The following is a 15,426-nucleotide window of genomic DNA, read 5'->3' on the forward strand; positions in this document are numbered from 1 at the left end:
TAGACCAGGCTGGCCTCCAACTCAGAAATCCACCTGCCTCTGTCTCCCAAGTGCTGGGGTTAAAGGCGTGTGCCACCACCACCCGGCTTGGGTTTTTCATTATCTCAAGTTTTTCCACGGCCTCTTTACAACAAAACTGAACTTGACAGTGTAACAAGCCCAACCAACAGGGAGCACAGTAAGATTGTAACCAGCTTCTTGTGATTCGGCCCTGCTAAAGCATGTGGGTGGTAGGTTGCACACTGGGGCAGGGAGAGTGAGGAGTGGAATTGTTAATGGCCTCAGGATTGGGAATTCAGGAGTAGATCTCACTCTAACCCTCTAGGTTAGAAACTAATGTAGTCATACTGCCATTAATGTTTAAATGCATGTTTTTAACTGTCTCTGTGCTATGATACAGTGAGAAAAGATCTCCTGTGTCCGTGTAAGGTGTTCAACAGTCTTTGGAATTGTTAGTGGTCCTCAGATGTCTCTATCCAGAGAGGACAACCAGCCGAGGAACTAGTACTGCAGTTTTGATCTATGGTCAGCTTTCCATGGCTATATTTCCAAGGGCCTACTTATTTTCTGGCTTTCTCAGAACAAGGTTCTTGGGGCTATGTCATAGCTCAGTGATAGTGTGGATGCTAAGGCTGCAGCTTCAAGCCCAGTATCGCAAATAAGGAAGCCAGTGTATTCTTTTATCTGTGTAACCTTCTTTTTGTAGTTCTCTGGCTGCTGTTACTGTCCATTCAGGTCCATACACTAGAAACCTCCTCGGTGTTATCTGTCGTTGATATTTTCTTTTCCATCCCTCCCAGGAGTTAGTCATCAAGCCCTTTGGACTAAAGTTCTTTAATGTCTTCTTCTTCCCTCTTCCTTCCCACTCCTAATTGTGTCAGAAACTCATCCATATGTAATCTTTAGCAATGCTCACCTGGCTTTCCCTCCACGCATGACTTTCTCCGTCATCTTCCCCAACTGTTTTTCTAAAGGACTTATCTGTTCATCTCTTATCTTCCTATTGAAAGATAGTGAATTTAAGTTACCTAGTACAGTAACTCATTGTTTCCAGAGTAAACATCTTGCTCAGCCTGGCATGTGAGGCCACTGGTGAGGAGATGGCCTCACTACCATATCTTTTGGAATTTGAAACTCCTGCCACACCAAGCTGCTGCTCAAGAATAGTAGCTAGTGGCATGTCTCTATGGACATCTTTCTGAGGCTTGGAAGTGTTAGGAGCCAACAGAAATCCAGGTTCATGCTCCCCACCCGATGAAAGGAGAGAAAGAATAACTTTGACCAGGAGCTACAGGAAGAGCAGCATCTTCAAGGGAGACCCTGTTCTAGCTTCATCGAGGAAACTCAAAATGTCTCTGCAAATAGTCAGGCAATTTGGTGACTAGGGTTCTAGGATACCGAAGAGAAGTGGTTATGGGGCTTGGGAGAATTGGGAACATTTTTCAGAGCAACAAACCAATACAAAAAGATTTGCTAAAGATGTTACAAAATTTGGTGGGGAATGTTTTTTCAGCTTGTGCCTGGTGATCGTTGCATCTCTGACGCCCTGATAAATGTCTGTTGAAAGTTTTATTTGATTACCTTTTCACTTTGTCCTGTTAATATATTGTTTACCGCCTTTGTGTTGGCATCTGTTTTTACTAGGCCTTTTTCTGTTTTATAAACCAGCTCTGTTCATCTCTTATCTTCCTATTTAAAGATAGTGAATTTAAGTTACCTAGTACAGTAACTCATTGTTTCCAGAGTAAACGTCTTGCTCAGCCTGGCATGTGAGGCCACTGGTTTGCAGTTTATCAGAGCCCTTGAACATGCAACAACATATTTCCAGCCTGGATGCCCTTATCTGCTTCTGACTCACCCATCAGTAGTCGGTGGCTACTTTTTTTGCCTCTTTCCTGTTCAGTGGCTGTTTCTTTTTTTAAAGTTTTTTTTTTTTAAATGTATGAGTACTCTATCTTCATGTACACCTGCGTGCCAGAAGAGGGTCCATATGGCTGTGAGCCAGCACGTGGTTGCTGAGAATCGAACTCAGAACCTCTGGAAGAGAAGTTGGTGCCCTTAACTGCTGAGCCATCTCTCCAGCCTCCTCTTTCAGTTTCTTAAGCAAGGCCTAGGGGACATTTACTATACACTAGCACTTGATGATCTGTAGTGCACATGCATGGTGACTTCACAAGAGAGTAAGACACATGAAGATGGCATATTATCTTTTTCCTTGTGGCCCCCAGACTGAATGCCCCGGTCAGATTAAGAGTGATTCTGTGTGAGGCTGCTGTGCTGTCATTTGTGACTTCTTCATGAGAAGGGAAGTGATGTAATAGTGTCAGCATTGAATGAAGGGTAAATAGAGTTCTGGACCTTGTCTACTTCAGCTACTCTCCACCTTATTGGCTCACTATTATAGTAAGTGGGTCAGTTATTATAGGTGGTCACTCAGATAGAAAGTGGCTCAAGGGACCCACCTGTCTCCCTCTCCTCCCAGCTTCAACACTAGAGTTACAGGGGCACACTGCAATGCTCAGCTGTTACCTGGCTGTGGGGATCTGAATCCAGGTCCTCATGCTTACACAGCAAGCACTTTACTGACTGAGCTGTCTCTGGAGTTCCAGTTACTCCAGTCTTAAAAGGAATTAAATTATGGTTGTTTCGCTAATAAGGCAGCCACATGTCATAGCTCAACTAGAGTATGATTTCTTTTGTTTGTTATTCCTAAGTAGATTAGCCTCTTAGAGTCGAGTGTGAGTGAAGATACATGCGTGTTTGGAAAGACATCAGGAATTCACAGGTTTCTGTATAGAATCTTATTTCTCCAAATAGTACCTCACTCCCGAGACATTGTTTCCCAGATAGCTGTGCACAGAAAAGACATCGATGCATTAGACCCAGAAAGATGAGAAGTCAACAAGTACTGTAATCTCAACTGAAAGAACCAAAGCACTTGGAATGTACTGTGATGGATTAGGTCCCTAATCTATCTGAATAGATTATCGGAAGACACGTGTCGGTGCCCTCGGAGGTGTTTAATTAGCCAGCACCTTGAAAACTATGAATAGCTTGAACTCTTTCTGGACTGCTTCTGTATTTCCCTTAGGTTATCTTAGGTTACTATAGCGCAGTTCCAAGGCAGACCTTTATAATTCAAGAAAATAAAATAATTTGTCTAATATAGCCAGTGGCAAGTCAGTGCAGTTGAGAATGAATCCAGGTCTTGGGATAATCTAACTGTTTCACCAACTCCTTCCTGCATCTGGGCATATGTGTCAGTCTGTCTGCCCGTGCTCTGTAGACTGACTCAGCTTTTTTGTAATCCCTCAGCAGTCACCAGGTCTTCTGACCTTCTGCCCCATCTGTCCTGAATGTGCAAGCAAAGCGCTTTCCCTTTGTCTGCTGCCCTCCAGGAGTCCCAGGGTTCCCTTACCCTGGGAGCACCCACAAAGGCAGTGGCCTCAGAGTCCGTGAGCATCCAAGCACCCATTCCTGAAGACTAGGTAATTCATTAAGGAGCCCAACCTGTTGCTTCTAAGAAAAACCTCTCAGCAAGTTCTCTTCCAGCCTTCTTTCCTCTGTTCCCTCTATTGGTTCTGAAGAAGAAAGTTTATCAAGTATATGCAGTTTTCTATTTTCTGTTCTTTAAAATGGCCTGCCATTGGCCCACCTTGAGCCAGCCCCCTTCGCAGCCCCACCGCTCTCTTCCTGGCCTCCTCCTTCTGGGTTCCCCTCTGCTCGCCTCTGCCTTTCCCTTAGATGCTTCACCTTAGTAGGTACCACTTACTCAGGTTCTCCCTGTGCACACACCACCTTCTTTCTTTCTTCACTCCTGGCTGCTCAGCATTCTGGGCATCAACACCACCAGAAAATGGAACAAACAAACAAACAAACAACCTCCACTTGTATTTTTTAGTCTTAATCTTCACAGGCCCAAGCTCTACAACTTTGAAACTAAACCACAACAAAGCATTGTTGCTCTTACAATGTTCCAGAATCCTCATGCCTTTCCTTTTCTTTCCTTTTCTTCCTTCTCTTTTTTCCTAATGGTAGCACTTTATCATAGAATCCTATCTTCCAAACCCAGGTGAACTTTGGTCAAGAAGCATCTCTCTTCCTGTTATATGTAAGGTCAGTGCAGGAGGTGCCCTGGCACTGGGTCAAGAACCTGTTAGCCTGGCTGTGGGCAGCTCTTTCCAGGGAGCTACAGGTGACTGGAAAGGAAACACCTATCTGTGCCATGAAGACCCGCCTGTGCACAGCGTTGGTTACCTGGCCAGTCTGGCAAAGGGGTCAAGAGTGGGAACACAAAGGAAAGATGCTTCCTCTTGCTAACCTCCTGTTGACTGGTGGGGAAAGCCAGTGCCTGATGCTGAGATTTCTACTACCCCTGCAGGGAGCCTGCTTCCAGAATTCCCCGGAATTCTTCCAGACACACCCTGCTCTAGAGACTAGAGAGAACGGTATAAATTTTGTTGACTCTGCAATATTTAAATCATTCTTGGACATTCATTCTCATAAAAGATGGAATGTGATTTATTCTTTCTGAATTATACCTTGGCTGGCATTTGAAATAGAAAAAAAAAATTTGTACCAATTACGGTATTGCTCTTCTCATTAATGTGTTAATACATAATATAAACTTAGGAATGTGTTTTTCCCTGCGTTCTGTTCAACATGAAAGGCAGAATTAATATGTTTATCACCAGTTTTTAAAATGTGCTCAGCTGTGGGGTGCATGCTTAGCATGAATTCGTCCCCAGACTCCACCCCTCAAATTTTGAAGTTTCTTATTTCAAAATAGCTTATAAAATGTAAGAAAAAACAGTAATAAACTGAATATTATGTGTTAACACATTAATGAGATGAGCAATACCATAATTGGTACAAATTTTTTTTCTATTTCAAATGCCAAACTAGATACTAGAGTACATAGGTCTTTGTGCAACTACCAGGTTCTGCATGGGAATCCTGGCTCATATGATGCTAAGTGTATTACAGTATCTTTATATATTTATTTGTGATGCCACATGTTTTCTAAGAGTCTCTTCTGTCTTTTTTTCTCCTCACATTTTACATTTTAAGCATTTCTTAGGACGACTTCATGGCTATGTGTACACACTAGGAAATAAGATTTTCAGTGCTTCAGTCAGAGCAGAGCACGCTTCCCTCTAAGATGACATTGTCACTATAGCATTTAAGGGAGCGTGAAGCTGGGAAGGTAGCGTGGTGACGCAGCACGCATCCAGTATGGAGCAGGCCCTGGGCTTAGCCTCCAGCATCACAAAAGAGATGAGGAGACAGGGTGTTTATAATGGCTTACCGGATCTGTGCAATTGTATAGTTATCTTTAGAAGTATTTAGTAAATGTAAGTAGAGTGTAGAGATACCTTAGCTTTTCGTTTTGTTTGAGAATGGGGTGGGAGGGGGGAGGAGGAGGTGTGGGGGAGATGGCGGGAAGGGTCTCATGGAACTCTGTCTGGCCTGTCTGTCTGGCTATGTAAACCAGGATGGCCTCCAGCTCACAGAGACCTGCCTCCCTCTGAGTGCTGGGATTAAAGGCCTGCACCACCACAACCAGCTGAATAGCCTTAGTTAAAAAAAAAAAAAGACATGCCCTGAGGGAAAAAGAATCTTAATAAGGAAGTTGACAGTTTTAAAAACAAATGAACCAACAAACAAAAAGCAGCTCTGGAGACTGGATGCACAGTGAGGTGAATATATGCTACTGAACTATAATTGAAAGTAGCTAATGATGGTGAATTTTAGGACAGCCATTTTTTTCATCATTGATAAGAATCAACTTTCTCTCTCTCTCTCCCTCCCTCCCTCCTCCTCTTCCCCTCCCCATCATCTCTCTCTCCACATGTTCCCAGACAGCCTCTTCCCTTCTTTCTTTCCCTTCTCTTTCTATTTTTCTCTGTCCCCTTTCTTTCTCTGCCTCTACTCCCTTCCCCAAACCCCCTTCTCATGCCCCCCTCAAAACTTCATTTTATACTAGACAAAAAGAAAAAGAAGTCAATGTAAGTGACATGAAGTTTAGAAACAGTGGTGACCTTTCCCCAAGTACAGAGTTGGCACAGCAGAGATCGTGCAGTGGATTCGGATTGCAGGGGTCCTCCATGGGGGGTTTGGTTTCCAGAGGAAGACAGTGGAGAGGCTACACTTCCCTTCAGTGGATACAGCCAGTGTCTAAAGTGAGCAGGGATCCATGAAATAGCCTCATTAGGACACTAGAAAACAAACGTACTGTGCAGTCCTGGAGGATACTGCCTTAAAGAGCTCCACTTCGAAGCTTCTTTGTTTTTGCATCTGCTCCATGAGGCTGACAGCCAAGGGGGCAGAGTAGGCACTAGTTACCTTCCTGCCATCTCCTGCAGCTACACGATAACTCTTCCCTGCTGGTCCCATCTTTGGTCTTCTTGTCACTGCTTTTTTTCTTATGAATCCTCACTCATCAATTACTTCCAAAGAGAAAACTGAAAGTTGGTTTCTGATCTGTCTTAGTTAGGATTTACTGCTATGAACAGACACTATGACCAAAGCAACTCTTGTAAGGACAACATTTAATTGGGGCTAGCTTACAGGTTCAGAGGTTCAGTCCATTATCATCAAGGCGGGAGCATGGCAGCATCTAGGCAGGTATGATGCAGGAGGAGCTGAGAGTTCAACATCTTCATCTGAAGGCTGCTAGGAGAAGACTGGCTTCCAGGCAGCTAGGATGAGGGTCTTAAAGTCCATCCCCTCAGTGACACACTTCCTCCAACAAGGCCACACCTACTCCAATGGGGCCACACTTCCTAATAGTGCCACTTCGTGGGCTGAGCCATCACATTATCTTACACTAACGAAAGCTTTTTCTCAGAGAGAACCTTGCCAGGAAATTATTTAGATGAGATGTGTCAGGGCTATGATCTTTAGGGCATAGCCAGTTTTCCTTCCTTTAAGCTTTGTGAATGATTTCAGAGTGTAGAGTCAGTATTTTTTTTTTTCCCATTTCCAAAGGGCTGTCTGCTCTGGAGGTTATGGCAGAGGACTATTTGTGTTTTGTTTTCTTTTGTTGAGCTACAGTGCTAACTTTGACCCTGTTTCCATTAGGAGACGAAAGCATGGAAATTAAAAAACAAATTACGGGGATGAGAAGATTGCTGAATGACAGCACTGGAAGGATTTATCAACGTGTCGGCAGAGAAGGGGAAAAATTAAAAGAAGAGCCGCAGGATGTGGATTTAGTCTGGCCTCAGCGGTTGAACTCCTCCACGGAGGCCCCACAGGGCCTCCACCCTCCTTCACGTGGGACGTGGAATGAATTACCAACCCAAAGTGGGCAGTTCTCAGGGCAGTCTGGTCCACGTTCTAGAACCTTCCAGAGTCAGCCCCACATCTCTGCAAGTTCTAATGGTATGATTGTCCAAAATATTTAGAATATCCTGGTGGGTTTGTTCTATTCCTAAATATTGAGCTCGTCCTTTGAGATCAATCCATGACACCCTCCATTGCTCACCACCCTTGTTGGGTTCTTTGTCACTTTATTGTGTGGAACTGAGTATAGAACGCAGGGTCTCACACATGATAGGTCACTGCTCCGCTACTCAGCACTAGTTCTTGTACTGTGTTATTTTAAAATAGCAAAGGGGAAGGATGGAAAGAGAAAGTCTTAAAGTGTATAAAAACTCTAGAATGGAGAGTGAGGAAGGGCGGTGGGGGGGGGCTGTGTCTAACAAACAAAAACAAAGCAAGTTTCTGGTAGAGCTTTAATGGAATCAGAATTCTCATCCACCAGCCCGCAGATGATGCTGTCACCAGAGACTGGACATTAATGCAGAAGCAGCTCCCTTTAACACTGATAGAAGGTTCCTAGCTGAGGGTTTTGTTACTAATGCACACTCTTGCTTATTGCTCGCTTCACTTCCTCATCAGAGAGTCTGATGCTTCATTCACAACTTCACCTTTTGTACAGCTCTTTCTTTCCTCCTGTTCCAGTGCCAAATTGCTGAAACTCAAGCAGAGAAGTTCGCCTTTAAAGCAGCAATTCTTAACCTGTGGGGCGTGATCCTTTGGGAGTCAGCCGACCCTTACACAAGGGTCTCCTAAGACCATCATAAAATACAGATATTTGTGATATGATTCATAACTAGCAAAATTATAGTTATAAACTAGCAATGAAAATAATTTTATTGTTGGGGGTGTCACCACAACACGAGGAACTGTATCAAAGTTGTCAGAGTAATAGGAAGGTTGAGAACCACTGGTTCAAAGTAAAATTTCCTTAAAATCACTGACTATTAAGTTGGGAAGAGGGGTTCCAATTTTTTCTCAGAGCTTAGGGGAAAGAATTTATGCCTTCCTTGATAATATTAATTTTCCATCCAGTGACAGTGGATGCTGTTTGGTTTATAAATTATACATGGATGTGTAGAACTGTAGTTCTCATAAAGAATAAGGGAAAATAAGGCATTTCAGATTCCTTGAAAAGTTAAGAATTCTCTCCTTGTATTTTCTCTTCATGAGATCCTTTGGTGAAAATGTTTTGATTTTTTTTTTCTTACACACAATTCACAGTAACCAGTTCAGGGGATTAAGAAGGCATCCTGAGACATTGAGGAGACAGTCAGGGACCCTAGCAATGCATGGTGTCTTCTCTTCCTCCCAGTATTGCATAGGCAAGCATCAAGGTCACGTGCTGGCAGGCTTCCAGTTTAGAGGGACGTTGCTCTTTAAAGGCTCCTCCATAAAAATAAAAAGTCCGTTCTCTTTAAAATTGGAAAATGATTTATAATGAGCTGAGAAGGGCTAGTTTGTCCACTAAAAAATCATAAAGAGAGTGCTTAGATTGGTGCCTAGGGATGTTCTGAAAAGTCCTCTTAACTCTACTCCAATAAGAGAAAAGGAGGCATCTGGGTATAGAATAAGTGTGATCCTCCCACATCAGTAGCTTTGGGGTAACATACTCTACTCACCAATATACAAGAGTGATGGATTTACCTTAGAAACTGATACAAAACTAGTCTTTTCTGATTATTGCTTGTATCATTTCAGTACAAATATACTACGAAAGGGGCTGAAAAGAGAGTTCAGTAGTTACAGTGTCTGTCACGTAGCATGGAGGCCTGAGTGCGAATCTGCAGAGCCCACATAAAATCCAGGTGTGGCTTTTGTAAGTAATTGGAACAAAACCTTTTACTTGACCTCACCTGCCCGCCAGAAATTTAAGCAGCAGCTGCCCCTTAGACCGCCTCGATGCATGGTAGCCAGCCTGGGGCTAGAGAGGTCCGGCTGCCGAAGCTTTTTGCCAAAAGTTCTGTTTTAGTTCGTGGACGATGGGGAAACACTTGTTCATGTATGGGAGAAACAGCAGAGCGGCTTTGTTAAGGAACATACATTAAACTCAGTGTTTCGGAGACTAGTGAGGGGCTCATAAGGACTTGGAAGAAGAAGAAAAACTGCAGACACTTCTGAGCAAGAGAATGCTGGCCAGTTCCACCCTGCCTCCTGCTTCTGCCCATCCCAGCCTGAGAGTGCTACAAGTGTCTACATATCCACAGCTCCTCATTGCTTTGTTAAGGTGTCTTAGGTTTTACTATGAACTCCTGTAGCCTGCAGACCAGCAGTGGTTCTACAAGGCTATTACAGAGCTGGACTCAGTGTTTTTGCTTTTGCTGTTTGAGAAAGTAGCATGAGTGTTTTATCATGGCTTGTCAGAGCCTCAAAGTAGACAGGCCTGCCTTGCCAGTGCGTGTGCCTGCCTTCACATAGACCCTGTGACACAGCACACCATGCACCTTATAAACAGAAGCCTGGATAATTAGATAAAGTCAGGCTCCCCACATTTAGGTTGTGAAAATTGCTGGGTACGTTTTCTTCTGACACAGTTTGATGATAATTGTTAGTACTTCAAAATTCCATCAAGATATATTTTTTTCCTTTTCTTTGCAATTAATTTTTGCATGTTTTGGGAGTATATCATTCTTTTCTTTCATGCTTAGGAGAACTTCCAGAGGTGAATTCGATAGTTGGATCCAACTGCTGTACTTGTAACTGCCAGTCAACCTTGCAGGCCATTCTCCAAGAACTCAAGACCATGAGGAAATTAATGCAGTTTCAAGCAGGTACAAAGATTAGCCCTCTGCACACATCCTCTGCTGGTGATGTGTAGCTGACATCTTCACTGTGTGCATTGTCCTTCTGTCCCACACTCCTCCCACTTTGCTGTCTGTCTTGCTGTGCCGTTTCAAGTATCCATTTTCTCTATTCTTTCAACAACCTGTGATTTTTGTCTTATTTATTTATTTATTTTAGCAAATCAAACAAATTTTGTTATTGCCCCTAATACCGCTGTTGGGCACATCACATGAACTCAGCATACTTCATCTCCAGATCTCCTGGTACTTCACAAATGCTAGTTAATTAAATTTTGGAATATCTTATGTGAAAGAGCCCTTCAGGAAATACAGGCTTCCCTGCTGAAGATGCTCAAGGACGAGAGCAAATGAGAAGCAGGGAGCCCCAGGCTCTGCCTGCGACCTTCTCCTTGCACTAGGACAGAGATGGTTAGACACACCTCGTATCTGGTCCGTCTGCTTTCTTCACTTGACTCTTTGTTCTCTTTGTCATTGGGTAAGGGGGACAACTGAGTAGGGTGTGTGTGGCTGGGGACTGAACCCCAGTTTCTCACTTTCTAGATAGATGACTTGTATGTAGGCTTCCCGTTCTCATCTGTGAGTATTAATGTCTGATTCTCGGGGCTGTTTTTTAAATGTGACGGAGCCAGCAGCAGTAAATGAGGCCTGTAAGGCAGGCAGACTTACTGCACACCTCTGTTCTTTTAAGGGACCCACAGCACTTGGCAGATGTTTGGAAGTCAAAGTCTTTGTCTAGTAGCTCATTATCTAATCGTCACAATGAGTAAGGAACCTGGAATTTTTATTTTTTACGTATGCAAAAATAGCAAGACCCTCTGGACTGCAGGAACTGCTTGGCACTGTCCGTGTAGCACAGCAGGACAGCAGCCCAGGCCTGTGGTGATGGGCCTGCTGACCCTTCACACTGTAGTGTTCAAAGTCATCTCTCAGAAAGTGTGCTTGGGGCCAGCATCCCCATAAGACCCTCACATTCGGTGATGTGCTTCTGATATAAAAAGCTTACACATATCTATCACCCACAATCACATTTTTAAAGAAAGCAAAAGAATTTATTTCTGAGAATAATAAATCCAAGCCAAGGACTGAACTTGGTCTTATCTCAGCACAAAAGTGAGATGGATAAATCGGTAAGCTCTGACTCGCTTTGTCCCGCCATGATAATCAGTGTTCTTGCTGACCTGGTGAAGGCTGGATCTCCTACACACGGGCCCCAGAAAGAAAGGTTACCTTATTCCAATACGTACTGCTCACAGAGGGAGAATTTCTTAGTCCTTAAGAAGATATGCATATGAAATGGTAATGATTTATTTTTTATTTAAGCTCCTTACTACTGAAATGGCAAACTAGGGATTGCACCCGTGTAGATCCTTGACTGGAGCCTTTGTAGAATCTATTAAGTAAATGCTACCTTGTCACTGTGTTTTCTCTTCTGAACCTTTGCAGATTAGTGAGGCAAGTGATTCGGGGCTATAAGGAATAAAAAAGGGATAAACTGAATAAATGACTCTCCTTTAATTTTCTTAAACTTAAAAAAAAATCATGTTATGTGGGAAGATTTACTTAAGGGTTATCACCTATGAGATTTAGGATTTAAATTCTGTCTTGAAAGCTGTACCTTTATTTTATAGGAGGACTTAGACCAATCAGTGAGAGCCGAGTGCAGGAAAACGGGGCTCTTTCAAGACTTGAAAAGCCCTCTGTCTGGACATCAAAAGCATGCATGGGAAAGAGTGAGCTTAGAGAGGGCTTTGGCCTGGAGGATGCAGCTCAGCTGCTCCTGATCATGGCTGTCAGAGCCCATTTGGTCCTGGGGATGAGACAGGCTATCCTGGAATCAAAATGCATATATGGCTGTATGCTGGAATCTCAGGAGAAACCTTGTAACAATATTGATGCCCGGGTCCTACCCCTGGATGTTCTGACCCACTGAGTCCAGGACAGATTATTAAGGATTGGGGTAATTTTCAAAATGCCACACTGATTCTAAAGTGTAGCTGAGCTAGAACCAGTGTAACTAACCACCACATGCCTAGTCAAAAAGGCCACTATCCAGGTATTTGCTTCCAGAACTAAGACACTGCCTTCTAGTACAAAGATAAAAACCTAACTGAATCAGTATAAATATTCTTGGTTTTCAGACTTGTAGGAAATAAGAGGAAGCAGTCCATGTTGATGTGCATTTTAGGACTTAATTTTCATGTGGCCTGTGTTTATAGGTTTCTTTCTGTTTAGAAAAAAAGGCAGGCATTCTAGAGCTCTTATTTAGGAAGCCACGTTGATAGATGAGGAGTTGGTGCAAATGAAGCCATACTCTCCACTGTGCCATTCCATCAGAGTGGTTGGAAAATGCTCCTTCTCAGAGCATGCCTATGAAAGACAAACTTGCCATCTCGGATTCCTTAAGTACAGGTTCGGCATGAGTACCTGGCCACTGTACTATTTGTAGATTTGCTAATTCACCGGACTTGTTCAGAACTGTTGTCCCACTTCTCATTATGTAAACATGAGGTCTTGAGAAGCAGGCAGCCTGCCTTGACTCCAGGGAATGCCGTGTACAGAGATGGTTGATGTGCAGAGAACACTTGACCTTGGAGGAAGGATGACTAATGAGGACTTTCCATGTGCTTGCCCACTCAGCCACATTCTAGATAGAATCCTTCCAAACTGTTTTCTTTCAACCAGCCTTGCCCAGATAATCATCATCCTGGTCCTTGTAGGCTGTAACTGATCAGCTGAACTCCAGTGACATTAGGGCTTTTTCTAGGATGGGCTTACCAGAGAGCATGAGCATCTCTACCTAGATTTAACTAGATTTAAGTTCTAGAGTTCTCGTTCAAACCACTTGATCATAAAACTCTTAACTCTTTCCTTCCATCAAAGCCAGGATGCTGTACTGGTCCGAGATCCAGTATGTCCAGAGCTGTTTCTCCTGGTGACACTCTGCTGTTAGGACTTTAAAGTGCTGAGTGAGATATATCTACCCGTCCTTCATCCCAAGGGAGCCTCACCTCAGAGTCAGTTTGTAAATTGCAGAGACAGGCCAGGGTAGGTTTTCCTCAGACACAAGTGCCTGTACCATATTTGTGTTTATTGTCCACAGTTGGAACTCAAAACAGACAACAACCCCCAATTTCCCTTATGTGCTCCCAGCGAACCGCCGTCTCACGCAAGAGAAATAAAAAGAAAAAAGTGCTCACGAAGACTGTGGAACCTGTGACAACTGTGAAACCAAAGGCCACTCTCTTGGAAATCGAGAAGAAGCCAGCAGCTGTGGCTACCAGGCCACCTGTTCTCCAAGCTGCAGAGCACACTTCCCCAGAGGAGAACCATGTCTTGGGATTTGGCATTGTTCTGGAATCACCATCCTCAGATGTAAGTTGATATTTTCTGGCTGCCAACCTGGTTGAAAGAAGTTTGAGGAACCTTGTAGTATTAAGACACTTTCCACCTAACTAGTTCTGCCCTAAACAAGTAGCGAGATATGCCTGTGGGAAAGAAGGGGAGACTAGTAAGACCCTGAAAACTGTGTGCCTTCCTTGTTCAGACAGTCTGCCTCTTATCTCTGAAAGAAGAGGAACATCTTATAAATAATCTGCTCACTAATTTCTCTATGATTTTTAATTTCCAAGTGGCAGTTTTCAATTTCCTCAATGTAGAAAACCAAGAGAACATAATTAAAGCCTTTGTAGACAGGCATAAGCGAACAGAAGCATACAGATAAGGTCATACCTTTGTGGAAACACAAACTAAAAATAAGAAAGGAGCAGCGGTGCTAATTCTGTTTTATAGATGCAAGCCACACTGCTAATTAGGTGGTGGTGCCATGCCATTTACTCCGTGTAATGATAGGTTAATGCTCTGCAAAGGTTTGCTATTTTAATATCATGGCTAGAACGTTGTTGCAGTCTGGGACGGTAGATTGCATCTGAGATATCCATCTGACATGCTGTTTTATATTCATGGGCCCATAAATGAATTTCTGTCATAATGTGCTGAATTTGCAGCTGCATATTCTATTTACAATATCTTTATCTAGAGTACCTTTACATGGTGAACCCCAAATTGTTGTCAGAGTTCTTAAAATAAACAGGAAAAAGTGATGTATTGTTACTAGATTGCATAGGATGAGGCTCCTGCTGAGAACTCCCACAGACTCCTATAGGATTGGAGTTTCACCCTGCCTCCTAAACTTTAAATAAGAAACAAATTGCTGATTTCCTTAAGTAGCCACTTTTGGGTTAGAGGAAGACAGTTTGCTCTTATGTCTACATTGAGCTTCTAATGGAAAGAATCATATCACTGTGCTTTCAATCTAGAAAATTCTTTGCACCTTCATCAAACCCTCACTGTTAAAAGGCATTTGTTTTTATCATCCATGTGTGCTACAGCCATTAAACTCTTGTAAACTAATATTCAATTTACAAAGTTCCTTGGTAATGAGGCTTGGTATGGGACCCACTCCCTTATTTGATTGTATTGTGTCATCACAGCAGCTAAGACCTGGTTCAAACCCTAGGTAAGTCATATATTTGAAAACAGATAAATTATTTTATAATAGCTATAAATTGTTATAAATATAGTTAGGCTGTTTTTGATAAACTGCCATATTTTTCTTAAATTTCTTAAAATTCTTTTCTGCTAGGCATTGGTGTATTAGAAACAGTAGTTGAGACTATAGATCATCTGCTGTGTAGGTGTGTCTAGTGCCATTAATAACTGAAATTTCCCCTTTTATTGTTGTTTCAAGTGTATTTTAGCAATAAATTGTAAGCCTGGTAAAGACCCTGTCTATATTTGCAAAATAGAGTAGAACTTTTATTAGTTGTACCATCATCAGTATTTATTTATGTAATACATACAAACAGTTTACATTTTATTCATGGCTGGTTCTGGTACTTCTTACCAAAAACGATCTTTAAACGATGGCATGATTGTAAAGCAAAGGTAGGAAAGCTGTGAGCATGTCATCTTTACAGTACTGTCCGACAGCACCGTTTAATTCACCTCTTCAGTACATGAGTGAGCTGAGAAACTCACGTAGAGAACTTAACACTGAGTCCCAGTACACAAGCGCTGCAGAACGTGCTTTCCGTGCTTTCCGTGGGCAGTGCTCATAGGTGCCTAACAGGCTGGCCCAAGCAGTTCCTGGGGCGAGGGGTGGGCTTGATCCCAGAACAATGGACTCTCTGTGCTCAAGTATCCAACTTAGGTCCCTTTCTAATCTTTTAGTATTTCTTAGCTATGAGGCTATAAAATGTTTAATGGAAGTCTAGAGGGAATAATTCTTCTAATGTTTACA

General features: G+C 42.8%; 1 protein-coding gene across 11 annotated transcripts in view; it reads left to right on the forward strand.

The window, feature by feature from the left end:
- The window catches only part of Bend7 (BEN domain containing 7), an 85,321-nt gene that overhangs the window by 19,832 nt on the left and 50,063 nt on the right, over positions 1–15,426 (forward strand). For all 11 annotated transcript variants that reach the window (XR_004115124.1, XM_031358759.1, XM_031358752.1 and 8 more), the window contains exons 3-5: positions 7,084–7,386; positions 9,972–10,094; positions 13,228–13,499. Coding sequence is in view for 10 of the 11 variants with exons in the window: in XM_031358759.1 (XP_031214619.1) it covers positions 7,084–7,386; positions 9,972–10,094; positions 13,228–13,499 (698 nt within the window). In the remaining variant the exon portion in view is untranslated. The remainder of the gene's footprint in view (positions 1–7,083; positions 7,387–9,971; positions 10,095–13,227; positions 13,500–15,426) is intronic.

The sequence above is a fragment of the Mastomys coucha genome, unplaced genomic scaffold, assembly GCF_008632895.1.
Source record: "Mastomys coucha isolate ucsf_1 unplaced genomic scaffold, UCSF_Mcou_1 pScaffold7, whole genome shotgun sequence".
Classification (NCBI taxonomy): domain Eukaryota; kingdom Metazoa; phylum Chordata; class Mammalia; order Rodentia; family Muridae; genus Mastomys; species Mastomys coucha.